We start from the raw sequence: 14,340 nt of genomic DNA, 5'->3' as shown, positions 1-14,340 counted from the left end.
TCACATTAAACCAATCTGCATATTGCTCACTTTTGCTTAAGCTAGTCACCAGGAGGGCTGAAGTTCCTGACTAATGAAAAGTCTATGGAGCCACTCTCTGGTTAGAAAGATTCCAAACATTGGCTACACACTTTCAAGCCTATTTTCACAGCTTAAAGGGCATGAAACTGTCTTCTCATTTTAAAATGATGTTCTATGCTCAGTACCAGTGCTCAACTGAGATGAAAGTTTCCACATATAATTTCCTATAGTTATCATTCAAAAACCCCCTTCTTTGGAGGAAGAGTTACTCCAGAACTTATCACATGGCATACCCAGTGTTTTTGAGCAAGCTGTGAGATATACAGAGTACCTGACACTAATGCTTCTCAGGGCAATAGTCTGGCACTGTGTGGACCAATAATCCAAGTACACTTATCAAGAAGTGCTTGCCAACAAGCGAAAGGTTCTGTCCAGTTTAGATCCACTAAATTCACTTGGATCCATTATGCTGTGCTAATACAAAACATTCTGAAAGTAGCTTACATTTGTAAATTATCACAGGAAAGTAAGAGTTTAATAGGACGTAGCACTAAAATGCGCACCATTATGAAAAATGTCTGTACTGTACTTGTTCACTAGGAACTGGGATCACTATGAAACAAATGTGCTTCACTGCAGTCTAAGTCCAAACACAGATACTTCCACTTCCCTCACAGTAAAATACACCCAAACTAGTGTGGCCATCATATTACACTGGACATCATTTAGCAATTTACTGTTATCATAACATCCACTCATTTTTCTCATTCAAAAGTTCTTTCCTCCCCATTGGGCCACCATCACAGAATACAAGAGGATGTGATGGGAAGAGAGCTGCTCTTGTGGTAGCAAGCAGGAATTGTCCCCTTTGCTAAGCAGGGGCTACCCTGGTTTGCATTTGAATGGGAGGCTACCTGTGAGCACTGTAAGATATTCCCTTTAGGGGATGGGGCTGATCTGGGAAGAGCATCTGCATGCTTGCATAAAAAGGTTCCAAGTTCCCTCCCTGGCTTCTCCAAGATAGGGCTGAGAGAGATTCCTGCCTGCAACCTTGGAGAAGCCGTTGCCAGTCTGTGCAGACAATACTGAGCTAGATGGATCAATGGTCTGACTCAGTATAAGAAGGCTTCCTATGTCAAAGTAGTTGGAATGGCTGACATACATTTTCTAAGCAGGTGCTGTCCTTGTCCTTGTTGAGGTAATGCTGTTGCCAGAAACGCAGAAGACTGTGAAAATTATTCAGAATGAAGCCTGGGTATTTCTTGGTGTATTCCATTTCTTGCAATGTACGCAGGTAGAAGGGGAGTTTGTCTTTCCTTCGGGCCAGCATTAGAATAACTAGACTCGTGTTCAAACAACTTACATTTTCCTAAAGTAAAATAAAGATCAGTATAGTGAATTGAAGAAAAGGTGTTGGTAAATAGGCATTTCTAGAGTTTATGGAATTTGTGAGTCCAAAGGTTATGCGCTTGAAGAGAAGTATCTAATACATCAGGTATCAACATCTATCTATCTATCTATCTATCTATCTATCTAATTTGTACACCGCCCCAAACTTTCGTCTCTGGGCGGTTAACAATAGCATAAAACACGTTAAAAACACATACAAGAACTTAAAACAATTTAAAATAAACCAGGGATGAAAATCTAAAAATTTTCAAAACGCTGAGAAAGTTTGGGCGAAAAGATGGGTCTTCAGGTGTTTTTTGAAAATTGCCAGAGATGTGGAGGATCGTATCTCAGCAGGGAGCGCATTCCACAATCTTGAGGCAGTGACCGAAAAGGCCTGTCTCTGTGTAGCCATGAAACTAGTTGGCGGTAGCTGGAGACGGACCTCCTCAGATGGCCTATACACAAGCCATGGGACTTCAATGCCAGCTCTTTACCTGTGTGAGTGTCTGTACGTGAATAATATTAATGAGTCGGAAGAGGAAGGACATCCTCATGGACATCTGCGACATGTATGATAACAGGCGACACTCAGACAAGACTTCTGCAACTGCAGAGGAGACAAGCGGAGTTAGATTTAAAGAGACAAGAGAATGAGACACCTTTAAAAGCAATGAAATCACTGTCAATATTGCTTTCATCCACAATATAGTAGTTAGATTAAATGGACTGAGGAATTTGGAGAAAGTCATCACGGAAAGCATATTTCAAAATTACAACTTTGTGAATTCAGTACTGACAGCAACATATGTAATAACTGGTGCTCATCCAACCAGATATTAAGGCTGGGTTCACACATCACGGTGAACCAATGTTTCAACCAAGCTAACATTCACTTGAGCATGTGCGCAAACTTGATTTCTGGTATCAGAAAAGCTATGCCAACACTGGGCATGATGTGTGAGCCCACCAATATCAGCATATTCTACTCTACTTGTGGTAGGGAACCCAACATATGTAATCAAGATTTGAAGTGAGGTACAGATGTCTGGTTCCATATCTTGAGTAAGGTGGAATGTGCCAACACTGGAGGGTTCGCTCGTCATGTCCAGTGTTGGCAGAGCCTCTCCGACACCAGAACCTGGGCTCATGTGGGTGCTCAGGGAACCGGCAGCTCAGACAAATCGCCGGTTCACCATGACATGTGAACCTGCCCTAAGAATTTTACTTGTTTCTTATTGCCAATTCACACAAGCCATGGCGGCTGCTTGAAATAGCCAAGCCCTTTGACTTTCTGTCCACAAGCATGCCACTGCTAGCCAGAATTTAGATATGCAAAAAAAGAGAGTCCAATTATATGTAGTGATACCTGCCCATGACCTGCTCACCACAGATAGGGAGCCAACATGCACAGTAATTTCAGGAAGATTTCTAGCAGCCACAACGTCTCTGATGACTTCATGAAAAAGTCTTAGATACATACTTGCTACTTTTAAAACCCTTGTTTGGCCTCAAGCAAATGAACCTGTTACCTTTAATATCTGACTGGCTTTCAAATCGGTCCAGCGACAAAGTAATACAACGCACAAGCATGTTGGAATCAACCAGTGAACTATTGATCTGATTCAAGAATATCTGGAACTAAAAGAGCAAAACCATTAGACACTGTCTGCGGTCCAATCCAACACAAAGTTGATATTCTGCTTGGCGCTTTGGGATTTTAGGTTTACTTTTTCATCTGTGTTGATGTATTTGTTGAACCTCTTGAAAGCATCTATGTTGAATTTCATCAGTTCTCCCAAAAGGTCGAAGTAACTCTGAAGTACATCACGTGACTTGCATTCGCTGTCAACAATGCAGTAGAGAATATGCTGACAAAGGGAAAAATATTACTGTAAAACCAAGGTAGTCTTATGTTTTGAGCTCTAACCTTCACATTTTGCTTCTTGAAGATCAGCAACAAAATGGCTCTGACTTCCTATGGTTGTTACAAGAAGGTATGACAGGACAGAGGACTAAATTTGACCATTTCTAACTTTGGGTTCAGTGATGGGAAGGCACAGCCAAATGACAAACTAGGGATGTGTTCGATGCATTCTGGCACCTCTGTTTCCCAGAACCAAAATGCTTTGAGATGCCCCAACCAAGTTGTTTCGGCTGGGGGCAAGTGGGCACTTTAAAAGGAGGAAGGCAGGTCTTACCTGCCCCTCTGTTGCTTCTCTGCTGTCCTCCACTGCACCAGAGCAGCACTGTTGCTGCTCTCTTTTTTTGCCCGGCTGTATTTGCTTAGGAACAGGAAGCTCCCTGTTCCCAGCAGCCTTTGGGCAGTGTCAGGCAAGAAATGGCGTCTGAGAATGTGTGGACAGCATCTTGAGTGGTCAGCAACACTGGGCACTCAAGATGGCGTCCGCACATGCTCAGATTCCATTTCTTCTGCGGGGGGGGGGAGTGGAGGAGCAGGGAAGACCTGCCTTCCTCCTCTTAAAGTGCCTGCTCAATGCCCATTTGACATCCCTATGACAAGCACTAAAAGTTCAGGTGGTATCCTGAACTCTCAATTACAGACTGCAGCACTGACTAATTTGTGTTTAGATTAATAGTTTAGATGTTAGCAGCTTCCCCTAGCAATCAATCCATTTTTTACAAAAAGTAGGTTTCATACATTCTTTGACTTAGCACAACATTTAATTACCTCTAGCAGTCCTCTCTTTAGTAGGAACATCTGATCTGCATAGGAAGTAGCACCTCGTAGGAAACTCTCAACTGCTCTTGCTTGCCAAAACCTACAGAACAGAATGAAAAGCTTCTTAAGGAAAGGGTACCTGCTTACCTGTGAATTAGAAAAACCAACAAGAAACCTTTCTACCCATACACACAGAGAACTGACAAGAAACAAGATCTACCTCACTATTTAAAAAATAAATAAATCCTATTATTCCAAAGACCACAACAAAAATACATAGTAGTTCCACCTTGGGTTGTAATTTTAAAAAGTGATGGCTGTCCACAGGGGAAGAATGGGCATGCAAATGGAATTTGTTTATTGCTTTGCTGTCACAGTTTCCCTTGCCTGAAAAACAAGCTGCCATTTAGGTTAAGTAATCTTTTTCTCTGTGGGAACTGCTGCAACAAAAAATAAAGCTCTACCTGCATGTATGGATTTCCCCTGCCCACATGTACACATCACTACTCTGGATCCAAGGTTTTGACAACAGACATCTCCACAGAACAAGCCACTTTGAACCCCATGAGGACGGACAGGAAGCTGTGCTGAGTGACAGAGTCCTGTTCTTGAGCACTTTAGAGGCAAAGCTTTTAAAAATGCTTTCTAATAGCAGGTCAGGAAACTCTCTCTCTCTCCAGGCCCTGAAGACTAGATTTCCCTATAGCAGCACACAATGCTCCATGTAGCAAGAACAGAACTCACCTGAATGAGGATTCTGCTGGCTCTTTCTTCATTACTTGGAGTAGTCTGGTTAGCAAGCCTCTCTTCCCATCACAGACTAAACTTCTAAAATATGGGGGAAAGTTACAGTATGTAAACGGACTAGTTACAGTGTGAGGATACAGAGCAAGTTTATAGAAGATTCCTCTGCAGTCTTAATATATTGTCCAGTTCTACACAGCAGCAATCAAGGACAATTGCCTTGTCTATTTTAATAGGACTATATAACCCCCTGCACCATTCCAGTCCAACTCCTCTTGCTGGTCAGTGTATTTACTACTGGAACTTTGAAACCCATTTTAATAGGACACAATCTCAGGTGCTTAAAACAATCAACATTTGTAAATAACCTTGGGCAGCATCTAGACTAAGTTAGTCATGATTAAGCCCTGTTGAAATTAATGGGACCTAAATTACTCATATATCATCAATTTCAACAGTGCTTCATCTTGACTAACTTAGTATGCATCCAGTCCCTTGTTTGTGCAAGGGTGCATGAGCACATGTTTAGTTACTCTTTTATTCCAGATTAAGAATAAAGAGATTTTATCCCAAATTAAAATCTAGATTTTATTACAATTTAAAAACTGTTTAGTTTTGCATACTCCGGCACTACAAAAGGAACTGGTCCAATAAGATGTTTTGCTTGGCCTAGTTTCCTGCTTTTTTTGATCCAACATGAAAACACTCACCTATCCTACATATGTTCCTATGAAAAGCACTACATCATGTGCGCTTGCCCCAATAGTTAGAAGATTGGAGGTCATTCTTCCACTTGATAACGGTTATGCAGATGCGAAATAATCATCCTCAGACACTCTCAAAAGCTTATTGCTTATTTATTTGAGGATTTATATCCTGCCGTTTGATCGTTTTCCCCATGGCAGTTTATAACAATACAAAACAACCCAGCAACCTCTTAGTCCTTTGGCCCATTGAAGAGGCCAGAGTGCACCTCTGCTGGCTTCTCCAGTCCCTGAGCAACTGGCACTTGGAACAGAGAGTTCTTTCAATAACTGGGGGGAGGAGGAGGAGAGGGAATGAAGAGATGTCCTTGTCCTCCACATATAACACCTTTTACTGATACAAGCTATCAATTCCATTATTTTCCTTGCCAATGAGGCAAAATGGTATGGAAAGGATTGTAAAAGTGCACTTTGCTGCTTCCTTTTTAAAGCAACTGGATGCATATCACCAGTACCCACAAGCTTACTTTGTTGCTTCGACAAAGAACTGCAGTGCTTAGACGGAAATGCCTCTTGTCTCAGATGAAGGAAAAACAAAACACTGGACAAGACTCATTCAGCAGTACAGATGGACCTTGTTATCTGTAGGGGTTTTGTTCTGCCCTACAACAGTGGATAACGAAACCACGCATAACGAGACACTGAGTGAATGGGAACTGGGGGAATTAGGGTCCTGGAGGACAAAAATAAATAAATGCAGACACAGGAGCAAAAAAGCAACACACCATGCTCTCCATGTCCAGAAATGCCTCCCCAAAGCCCCAATTCAGCCAGATTTCCACAAAAATAAATCACAGTTTAAAAAATTTTAAACTGAAGAGCCACAAAATGGCTCCTTTCAGCAAAATGGCCTAGGAACCATGGATACGTGGATTTTAATTGTTTTAAAACAGTGTGTGCCAAATTCGGGTTAGGGATGTGCACTGAACCGTGGCTGGGTGGTTCGATGGCGGGGTTGCTTTAAGGGCGGGGGAGGTTGCACTTACCCCTCCCGCTGCTTTCCCCCTGCTGGTGCTCGTTACCGGTAAAAACCTTTGGGGCGGCAGCGTACCTCCCTGCTGCCCCTCCCCCCCACTCAGCGGGAAGTCTTGGGTGCGTGTGCGCACGCATCCATCTGACGCACACGCAATGTGCGCATGCGCACCTGGGACTTCTGGCCACGAGGGGTGGTGGTGGCAGGGAGCTATGCTGCTGCCCCGAAGGTTTTTACGAGTAACGAGCACAGGCGGGGTAAATGCACCCTCCCCCACCCTTAAAGCGGCACCCCCCGCCATCAAACTTCAAACTGGCCCAGAGTTCAAACCTGTTTGGAGGCCTGTAAGAGGGCCTCCAAACAGGTTCGTGCACATCCCTAGACCATGAATATGCAAATCCTCGGGTGTTGGGACTGCATGTGATGAGGTCCATCTGTAACCTTTTTGGTATTCATTAGAAAGACAATTTAGATGTAATGCATATTTGAACTGGATACAGGTGTGATGAAATGTGTTAATTACATATAATATGTTTTAAAGTGTTAACAGAAGTTTCACAGTTCTTACGTACTTTTGTGAGAATCTTAAAATGTTAAACCAGTAACGCCATCAAGAACCTACACCTAAGTATTCCTTGCTCCCCCCGCCAGATTTTTCTCCTACTTCCCATCACCTACTGAAACTATCTTTCATTTGCAACCTCATCTGCATCTCCCACTCTCAAAAGCCACTATCCACACTCCTTCTACCCAAGCTAGCTGCTAAGCAGCCAGCTTTCACTAGCTAAGGTGGCCTCAGCATACATAGCCAATTGATAACATGTCTACATCTTCTGCCATATTAGGGATGGGAAGGTGGATTCAGGTATGGAAGCAGGAGTCAGGCTGCAAAGGACTGCAAGCAAAATTATCCCAAGCAATAGAGCTGGTGGGCTGTTCGATGCACACAACTGGTTGCAAGGGTGTGGTTTCTTAATCGTTTTGCTGGTTCAACATAATAACCAAGTAAATAAGAAACTGCTGGACCAAGTGGCAGGTCTGGAAAAGTGTGGAATACGCGGTGACAATTTTAAAGAGAACAAATGAAGCATGTAAACACGCATACCCTATTCTTTACCTGTCTGTGTTGACAACCGCCTCTACCTCTGGGATATTGGCTTTGAGGGAGATCGCGCTCAGTTCATTAAGCTCTTGGCTATTTAAAAGGAGATACTTGTTCCTAGTATAAAAATCAGAAGAGACTGAGCACATCCACTCATTGCTGTAAATGTAAACATATAGTCTATTTTCAAACATACACACAATCTCAGTTCCTCTGGGGTCCAAAAGCTCATTTCACAATTGTATGAAATACATACACAGTCAACACTGGCATCTCACAACATCCTCTGTTCCAGCTACTGAAGATGAGCATAAACCACAGAAAGAAATGATGGATAGAACCTCCTTGGATAGGGTAGGATTTAGTTCAGGGGTGGGCAAACTTGGCTCTCCAACTAGTGGTTGAACTACAACTCCCATCTTTCCCAGCCTGTGGCTGGGGAAGATGGGAGTTGTAGTTCAAAAATAGCTGGAGGGTCATGTTTGCCCACCCTGATGTAGTTGCATGATTCTAGCGTATTTTCCCACATAACATTTTGATAAAGAATTTAAGTTTGGAGATTTGGGGGGCAATCTGCTCTCTAAGCTCTGATCTAGTGATCAGGTGTGGTTTTGGTAGAGAGTGCAAGAAATCCCTACATTTTCTTTGGCTCCCCCGGCATCCAATGAATAGCTTGGTCAATCCCAGCAGCGGCAGGAAGAATTGGGTTTCACTTATGTAAAGCGTACAAGCGCATGCCTATAGTCCTTGACTTGTCATACACCAAGCTGGGAAATACTCAACTTCAAAGAGCCACACTCCCTCTATAATAGCTTATGGAACAAGCAAAACCAACTTAGTGCCCTTCAAAACCAAAATGGAGATTCTGATTGCCCAAATAGTAGTTTGTCACCCACTATTTGGAAAGTGCACAGACACCCGTGACACAGTCTGGCCCAGTGACACAATTACTGGCTCAATGCATGCATTGGGTGGGTGGGAAGTAAGCAGTCATAGGAAAGAGAGCACATGGTCAAGGGTAAATAAGCTCTGAAATGGTTCCCTAGAGGAGCAACCAAGTAGTTCTCTAGCACTTGGAAGGAGATTTCTCCACACATATTTATACTAGTAGCACTGGGACATATGTATTGGTATGTATATAATAATCATACCCCCAGGCATACTCAAACATATATTCCACACCACAAGCAGAAAGAAACGTGAAAAGTAATACATACTGTAAAGCCCTAGACTAAAAGATACTAGATGCCCTATACCATTCTTAAGAAATGAACTCTAAAGACATGAGAGAAATTCATGAGTGTGGTACTTTCCTAGATTAGTGTACTCTCTCCCTGAAAATATAACAAGTTAACACAGATCAAGGGCAACTGCAGCATACACTCCTGTCCGTAAGTTACTTTGAAGGAGGTTCTGAATTACCTGAGCCAATTTATTACGCACATCCAATTCAACTGTCCATCAAGTGACAATGTTTAGTACAAACGTCTTCTATACTTACTCATGATGATCACTAAAACTTTGTAGTAGTCTCAGGAACTGAATCTTCAAGGTAATATCCTGCCAACACCCCCCCAAAATTAAAAAGATCTTTTATAATATCTTGGCATCTGGAGAAAAATTAAGCCACCTTATGCAGTTTTAAGTATTTATCGCATTTAGAGAGGTTATTACTAGTAATCAGAAACATCTCAAAATCCAAAGAGGCTAGCTCTTAGCACGGCACACCTGGACTCTTAACAGCATTCTGCCACTTCAAAAGAATATGCCCTATATCAATGGAACAAACTTAAGGAATACTCACCGGGCTACAGTCACAGTTTTGATTATGCCCATGCAGAACGATGGCTGATGCTGAATGCTTGCGCCAGATCAACTTATCAAATAAATTATTAAGGCCAGGGATTAATTTGAATTCTGCAATCATTTTGTGAACCTAGATAAGAAGAATGTTGAGTAAGTGTACCCACCACCTCTGGGCTTTTAATCATTGGAATATAACAACCCTGCACTTTTACAGCCATCTAGCCTTCCAAGGCAGGTAACACTTTTATGCAAACTAATTAGCAGTATTACAGAATTAATAATCTTGGCATTGTCCTGTTCAAGTTTAATTTTTTAAAAATTTGCTATACACCAGGAGGTTAGTTTCATTAGTAAGTTAGTCCTTTAAGGTCGTCAATTAAACTTTGTCCCATTTATTTTAAAGGAAGAAAACAGAAATGGCGCAGTAGTAGTAGTTTATTAAGGAGTAGATCCCGACGCTTTTTGAGTAGAACTTTCTTCAGGGGACTACAACATTTAAAATATACCAAATATGATAATAAGGAATAGTTATAAAGATATTTTTATTTCCATCTGTAGCTCCATTTGTTTGTTTAGAAGCTATTTACTATTATCTATGGTTTACTTATTTAAGTACATTTGTTCCAATTTGCTAGTTTGTTGCAAAAAGCTATTTATTATAACCTTGTTTTAGTTAGTTTATATCTCTCTCCTATATTGTTTTAACTTGTTAGTTTGTGAGAAGTTATTTATTGTAACCTCTTTTGTCATTATAAAGATAAAGTGCGCTGTTGAGGCAGTGTCGACTCCAGGCAGCCACAAAGCCCTGTGGTTATCTTTGGTAGAATGAATACAGGAGGGGTTTACCATTGCCATCTCCCACACAGTCTGAGATGATGCCTTTCAGCAACTTCCTATATTGCTGCTGTCCGATACAGGTGGTTATATGGAAACATACCAGTGGGGATTTGAGCTGGCAGCCTCTGGTTTGCTAATCATGTACTGGAGGTTTATCTTATTTCCATTTTTAGCCTACTTTCCAGTAGGCTCATGAGATCACCTGACATTCTGTGTGTGTGTCCGCCCCATGCTATCAACTTTGCAGCGCCTGGACCAGTATGAACCAAATTGGGTACAGTTGTAGGGACACACAGGACACATCAATGGAGTAGTTTGTGATGATGTCATTAACCTCAGTTCAAGATGATGGACGCGTTAACCTTTGAGGCACAAGTGGGCTAACTTGTGAACTGCCTAATCAATTTGAACCAAATCTGCTACAGCTGTAAGGACACTTAGGAATGCTCCAATGGCATAGGTTGTGATGTCATCATCCACGCCCAGTTTAAGATGGCGGACATGTAAACTTTTGAGGCACAAGTGGGCTAACTTGTGAACCACCTAACCAATTTGAACCGATTTTCTACAGCTGTAGGGACACATAGGGACACCTCCATGACATAGTCTGATGTCACCCACCCTGATTCAAGATGATGGATGCATAAACGTTTTGAGGCATAAGTAGGCTAACCTGCGGACCGTCAAACTTATTTGTATCAAATTTGGTACAGTTATAGAGATAGTGAAAGCAAAGTAGGCACGTTAGTTCTTACTAGAACTTGTTATAATCATGGTTTGCTTTTATCTATTCTTTAAATGGTTGTAGTTTAATACAGTTCTTTTTATAACTATTCCTTATTTTCCTCTTTGGTATATTTTATATGTTGTAGTCCCCTGAAGAAGAGTTCTACTCAAATACACCGGGATCTACTCTTTTATAAATCTACTGCACCATTCCAGTTTTCTTCCTTCCTGTTCGTTGGCATGGTGGTTTTCCTCCCTGTGTGCTTTTTCCAATGTATTTAATATATTTTTTTTATTTCTCCACAAAACATGTTCAACAAAACACAAACATGTCACCATCAACAAAAATGCAAAAACCAATACAAACACAATGGCAGAGTAAACTCCTTGAAATAAATATTGCAGTTTGGAGCAATATTATGCATTTCTCTTCCTCAGGTCTCACTGAAATAAATGGCAATGATACGAAAATGCTCCATTTCAATGGAGCTTTGGCAAAGGCTTGCCATTTCTTGGAATATAATTTGTAGCTCTTCCTGTTCAAAATTGAACCAAGTTTCAACACTCAGATTTTAAGCTATCTCTGGATATATTCATTCAATACATGGCACACATCTGAATCTTTAGGAACAGATGCTCACCTGATTCCTTTGTCTGCCCATTAAAAGCACACACAGTACATATAAAACTTCTAACTTGTACATGATCTCATGCATAATCTTCATGGACTGCGGAATCCGATTCCTTGTTGAGGTGTTGGCAAATCCACTCTCATCTGAAGATTCTAAGCAAGAAACATTTTGAGCTTAGAAGCCTTCACAGAAGGTTCAATAGTTAAAATCAGTGTTCTCTCTAAATTTTTTTGTCTGTGTGCGGAATGAGTTTTGCTCTGGGCGGCAGTACCAAGACAGTGTGAGCATACATGCATTCAGAGTGGGGCCTTCCTGATTAAACCTGAGCGGGATCTAAAATTAACTGAGAGGACATCAAAAAACGTGTGAGTACACGCACATGCGCACGGCTTAGAGGGAACACTAGTTACAATACACACATACATGCATGTGCAAAACTGGTTAATTTGATCAAAACAATATAACTGATCACTCTATCCAAAGGGGCATGCAACGCTGCTCAGGTTTTTCCAGGGGCTGCTGCTAATACTTCCATTCCAATACTAAAGTGTCAGTATAAGTGCAAAGGAAAGCCCTGATTCTGAATATTCAGAAACACTGAATATTCCTTTGGAAAAATGGATACTGTGGTTACAGAACAAAGTTAGCGTACCTGTAGTGTAATATACAAAATCCATATTCATTCTTTTTAAAGCACATGCACACCCAAACATACTTTATTAATTGTGGTTTCCCACAGCAGGTACATAAATTAAGCACATGGCCAGTAAGGCAGGTATGGCTTTTTCACAATAAAGGAACCCTGCAGATATGTACAGGATATCAGTGCAAGCCTACTAATTTTTGGAGTAAGTACTGTGAAAACAGCGAGAGAGCTGAGGTGGTATTAAGTTTCTAGAACGTATACTATCCTTAAGCATAGCTACTGAAGAGCAAAAAGCTATTGGAATCTTTGTCTTATCTTATAATATTGTTTAAGATTTGTTTTTTAAAAAAGGAACATCGCCCCTATTTCCAAGGCATGCCACACAAAGACCTATAGGGGATGAAGCTAGAAGGCTATAAAATAGCGGTTCTATCAGATTCATAACAGATACCTGTGCTGCTTTGCTCCGTCTCCTCATCTGCCACACGCATTAGTGCATCAATTACAAGTGCATTGTCTAGCCAGGTGTACCACTCCTCCAGCTCCTGAAGAAAACTGGCACTTCCCGTTGTTTCTGACACTTTCCTTGTGGCAAGTTTACACAACCGTTCAATGAATCCTGGTATATTGAGGAGTGTAGCTATGACAGAAATAAAATACCACTGTTTTAAAATGCTATATTATTGAAAAGCATCCATGTGTGATTAAAATTTCTTAAGATGGTAGTGAACGTGATTTAAATAAGACACCCAGTATTATTTGAGTCAAGCAGAGCACAAAGCAAGATGAGTGGGAAACTTCAACTGGTTGTGTTCCCACCAATATTCAATTTATTTAACAGACTTTTATTTTGCCTCATCAAGCAACTTTGAGGCAGCTAACAATCACAGGAAGAATTAAAATTTTAATCAGATATATAGTTTTAATATTTTAAAATGATTTTAATATTAATGATGTTAACATTTAAATGATTTTAATTGTCTGATTTAAAGTTTTAAATTATTCTAATTGTAAACCGCCCAGAGATGCAAGTTTTGGGCGGAATAGAAATAGGATAAATAAATACAGACACATGACAAAGAAAAAGAAAACAGAAGTAGAAAGATGCTTAGAACTATTACTGAGTTAAAAAACTCAGTGAATAACTTCATACTGACCCCTTGACAGCCTTCTAACAGGAATATTGTACATAGTGTCTTCCTGTCACACCTCCTCCTGAGTCTCCTTGCAAGCTATGCATCATGTCAGAAATGGGACACTTTACCTTGATTAATTTCAGCTCGAGAAGGACCCAAATTCTTTTTCTGTTGAGCATTCTTTGCAAGTAGTGTATGTTTGTCATCACTGCCCGTATCAAGCTCTGAAATTGTAACTGCGAGGATCCTACAGAAGTTAGCAAGCTGCTGCTGGTCAAAGCTAGAGACTAGACTGGAGAGATTTGGAATATCTTCTAACTGAATCATTTCCTAAAAGGAGAAAAATTCTATTGATTGCTAATAAACAACAATACTAGAAAAAAATAAACTCCATGTTCATCTGTTCTAGGCCACAGTTATAACTCACAGGTATACTCATCTTTCTACATTTTTTGCAGATTTAGGTAGAACTCGCTTTATCACTCTAGGGAACAAAGCAGCATTTAACTCAGAGGTGGGGAACCATGGCCCTCTAGCTGTTTTTGAACCTTGGCTGGAGGGCCACCCCTGATTTAAGTGAACATTTTGCATAGAATACATTTGCTGTGTGGCTTACAATGATCAGTACAGCAATTGCCTATTCTTTGCACATACCTGTGCAAAACTGCCACCCAAGTACAAAAGCTCTGATCATGTGGGGGCATAGCAGTCATGATGTTCTTTCAAGTCAGGATAGCCCTCCCCACTTCCCAGAGCAGACACTGGTGTGAGGAGGAATGCTACTGAAGCTTTCAAACATTACTCAGCCAACATATAAGCCAATCTCAAAGAAGCAGTTTTGCAAACTGTCATGCCAACTCAGGGATGGACCACACAACAGC

At 41.0% G+C, this 14,340-nt stretch overlaps 1 protein-coding gene across 1 annotated transcript in view; it reads right to left on the bottom strand.

The window, feature by feature from the left end:
- Positions 1–14,340, bottom strand: part of TRPC4AP (transient receptor potential cation channel subfamily C member 4 associated protein) — a 54,638-nt gene that overhangs the window by 3,460 nt on the left and 36,838 nt on the right. The window contains exons 7-18 of the mRNA XM_053247224.1: positions 13,588–13,789; positions 12,775–12,963; positions 11,687–11,829; positions 9,481–9,612; positions 9,178–9,236; positions 7,692–7,793; positions 4,838–4,921; positions 4,103–4,193; positions 3,141–3,281; positions 2,943–3,051; positions 1,908–2,020; positions 1,184–1,390 (exon numbers count right to left, since the gene is read on the bottom strand). Of these exons, the coding sequence (XP_053103199.1) occupies positions 1,184–1,390; positions 1,908–2,020; positions 2,943–3,051; positions 3,141–3,281; positions 4,103–4,193; positions 4,838–4,921; positions 7,692–7,793; positions 9,178–9,236; positions 9,481–9,612; positions 11,687–11,829; positions 12,775–12,963; positions 13,588–13,789 (1,572 nt within the window). The remainder of the gene's footprint in view (positions 1–1,183; positions 1,391–1,907; positions 2,021–2,942; positions 3,052–3,140; positions 3,282–4,102; positions 4,194–4,837; positions 4,922–7,691; positions 7,794–9,177; positions 9,237–9,480; positions 9,613–11,686; positions 11,830–12,774; positions 12,964–13,587; positions 13,790–14,340) is intronic.

Source organism: Hemicordylus capensis, chromosome 4 (genome assembly GCF_027244095.1).
Source record: "Hemicordylus capensis ecotype Gifberg chromosome 4, rHemCap1.1.pri, whole genome shotgun sequence".
Classification (NCBI taxonomy): Eukaryota; Metazoa; Chordata; class Lepidosauria; order Squamata; family Cordylidae; genus Hemicordylus; species Hemicordylus capensis.
The sequence above is the reverse complement of the archived record's forward strand: the minus strand, read 5'-3'. Positions and strand labels throughout refer to the sequence as shown.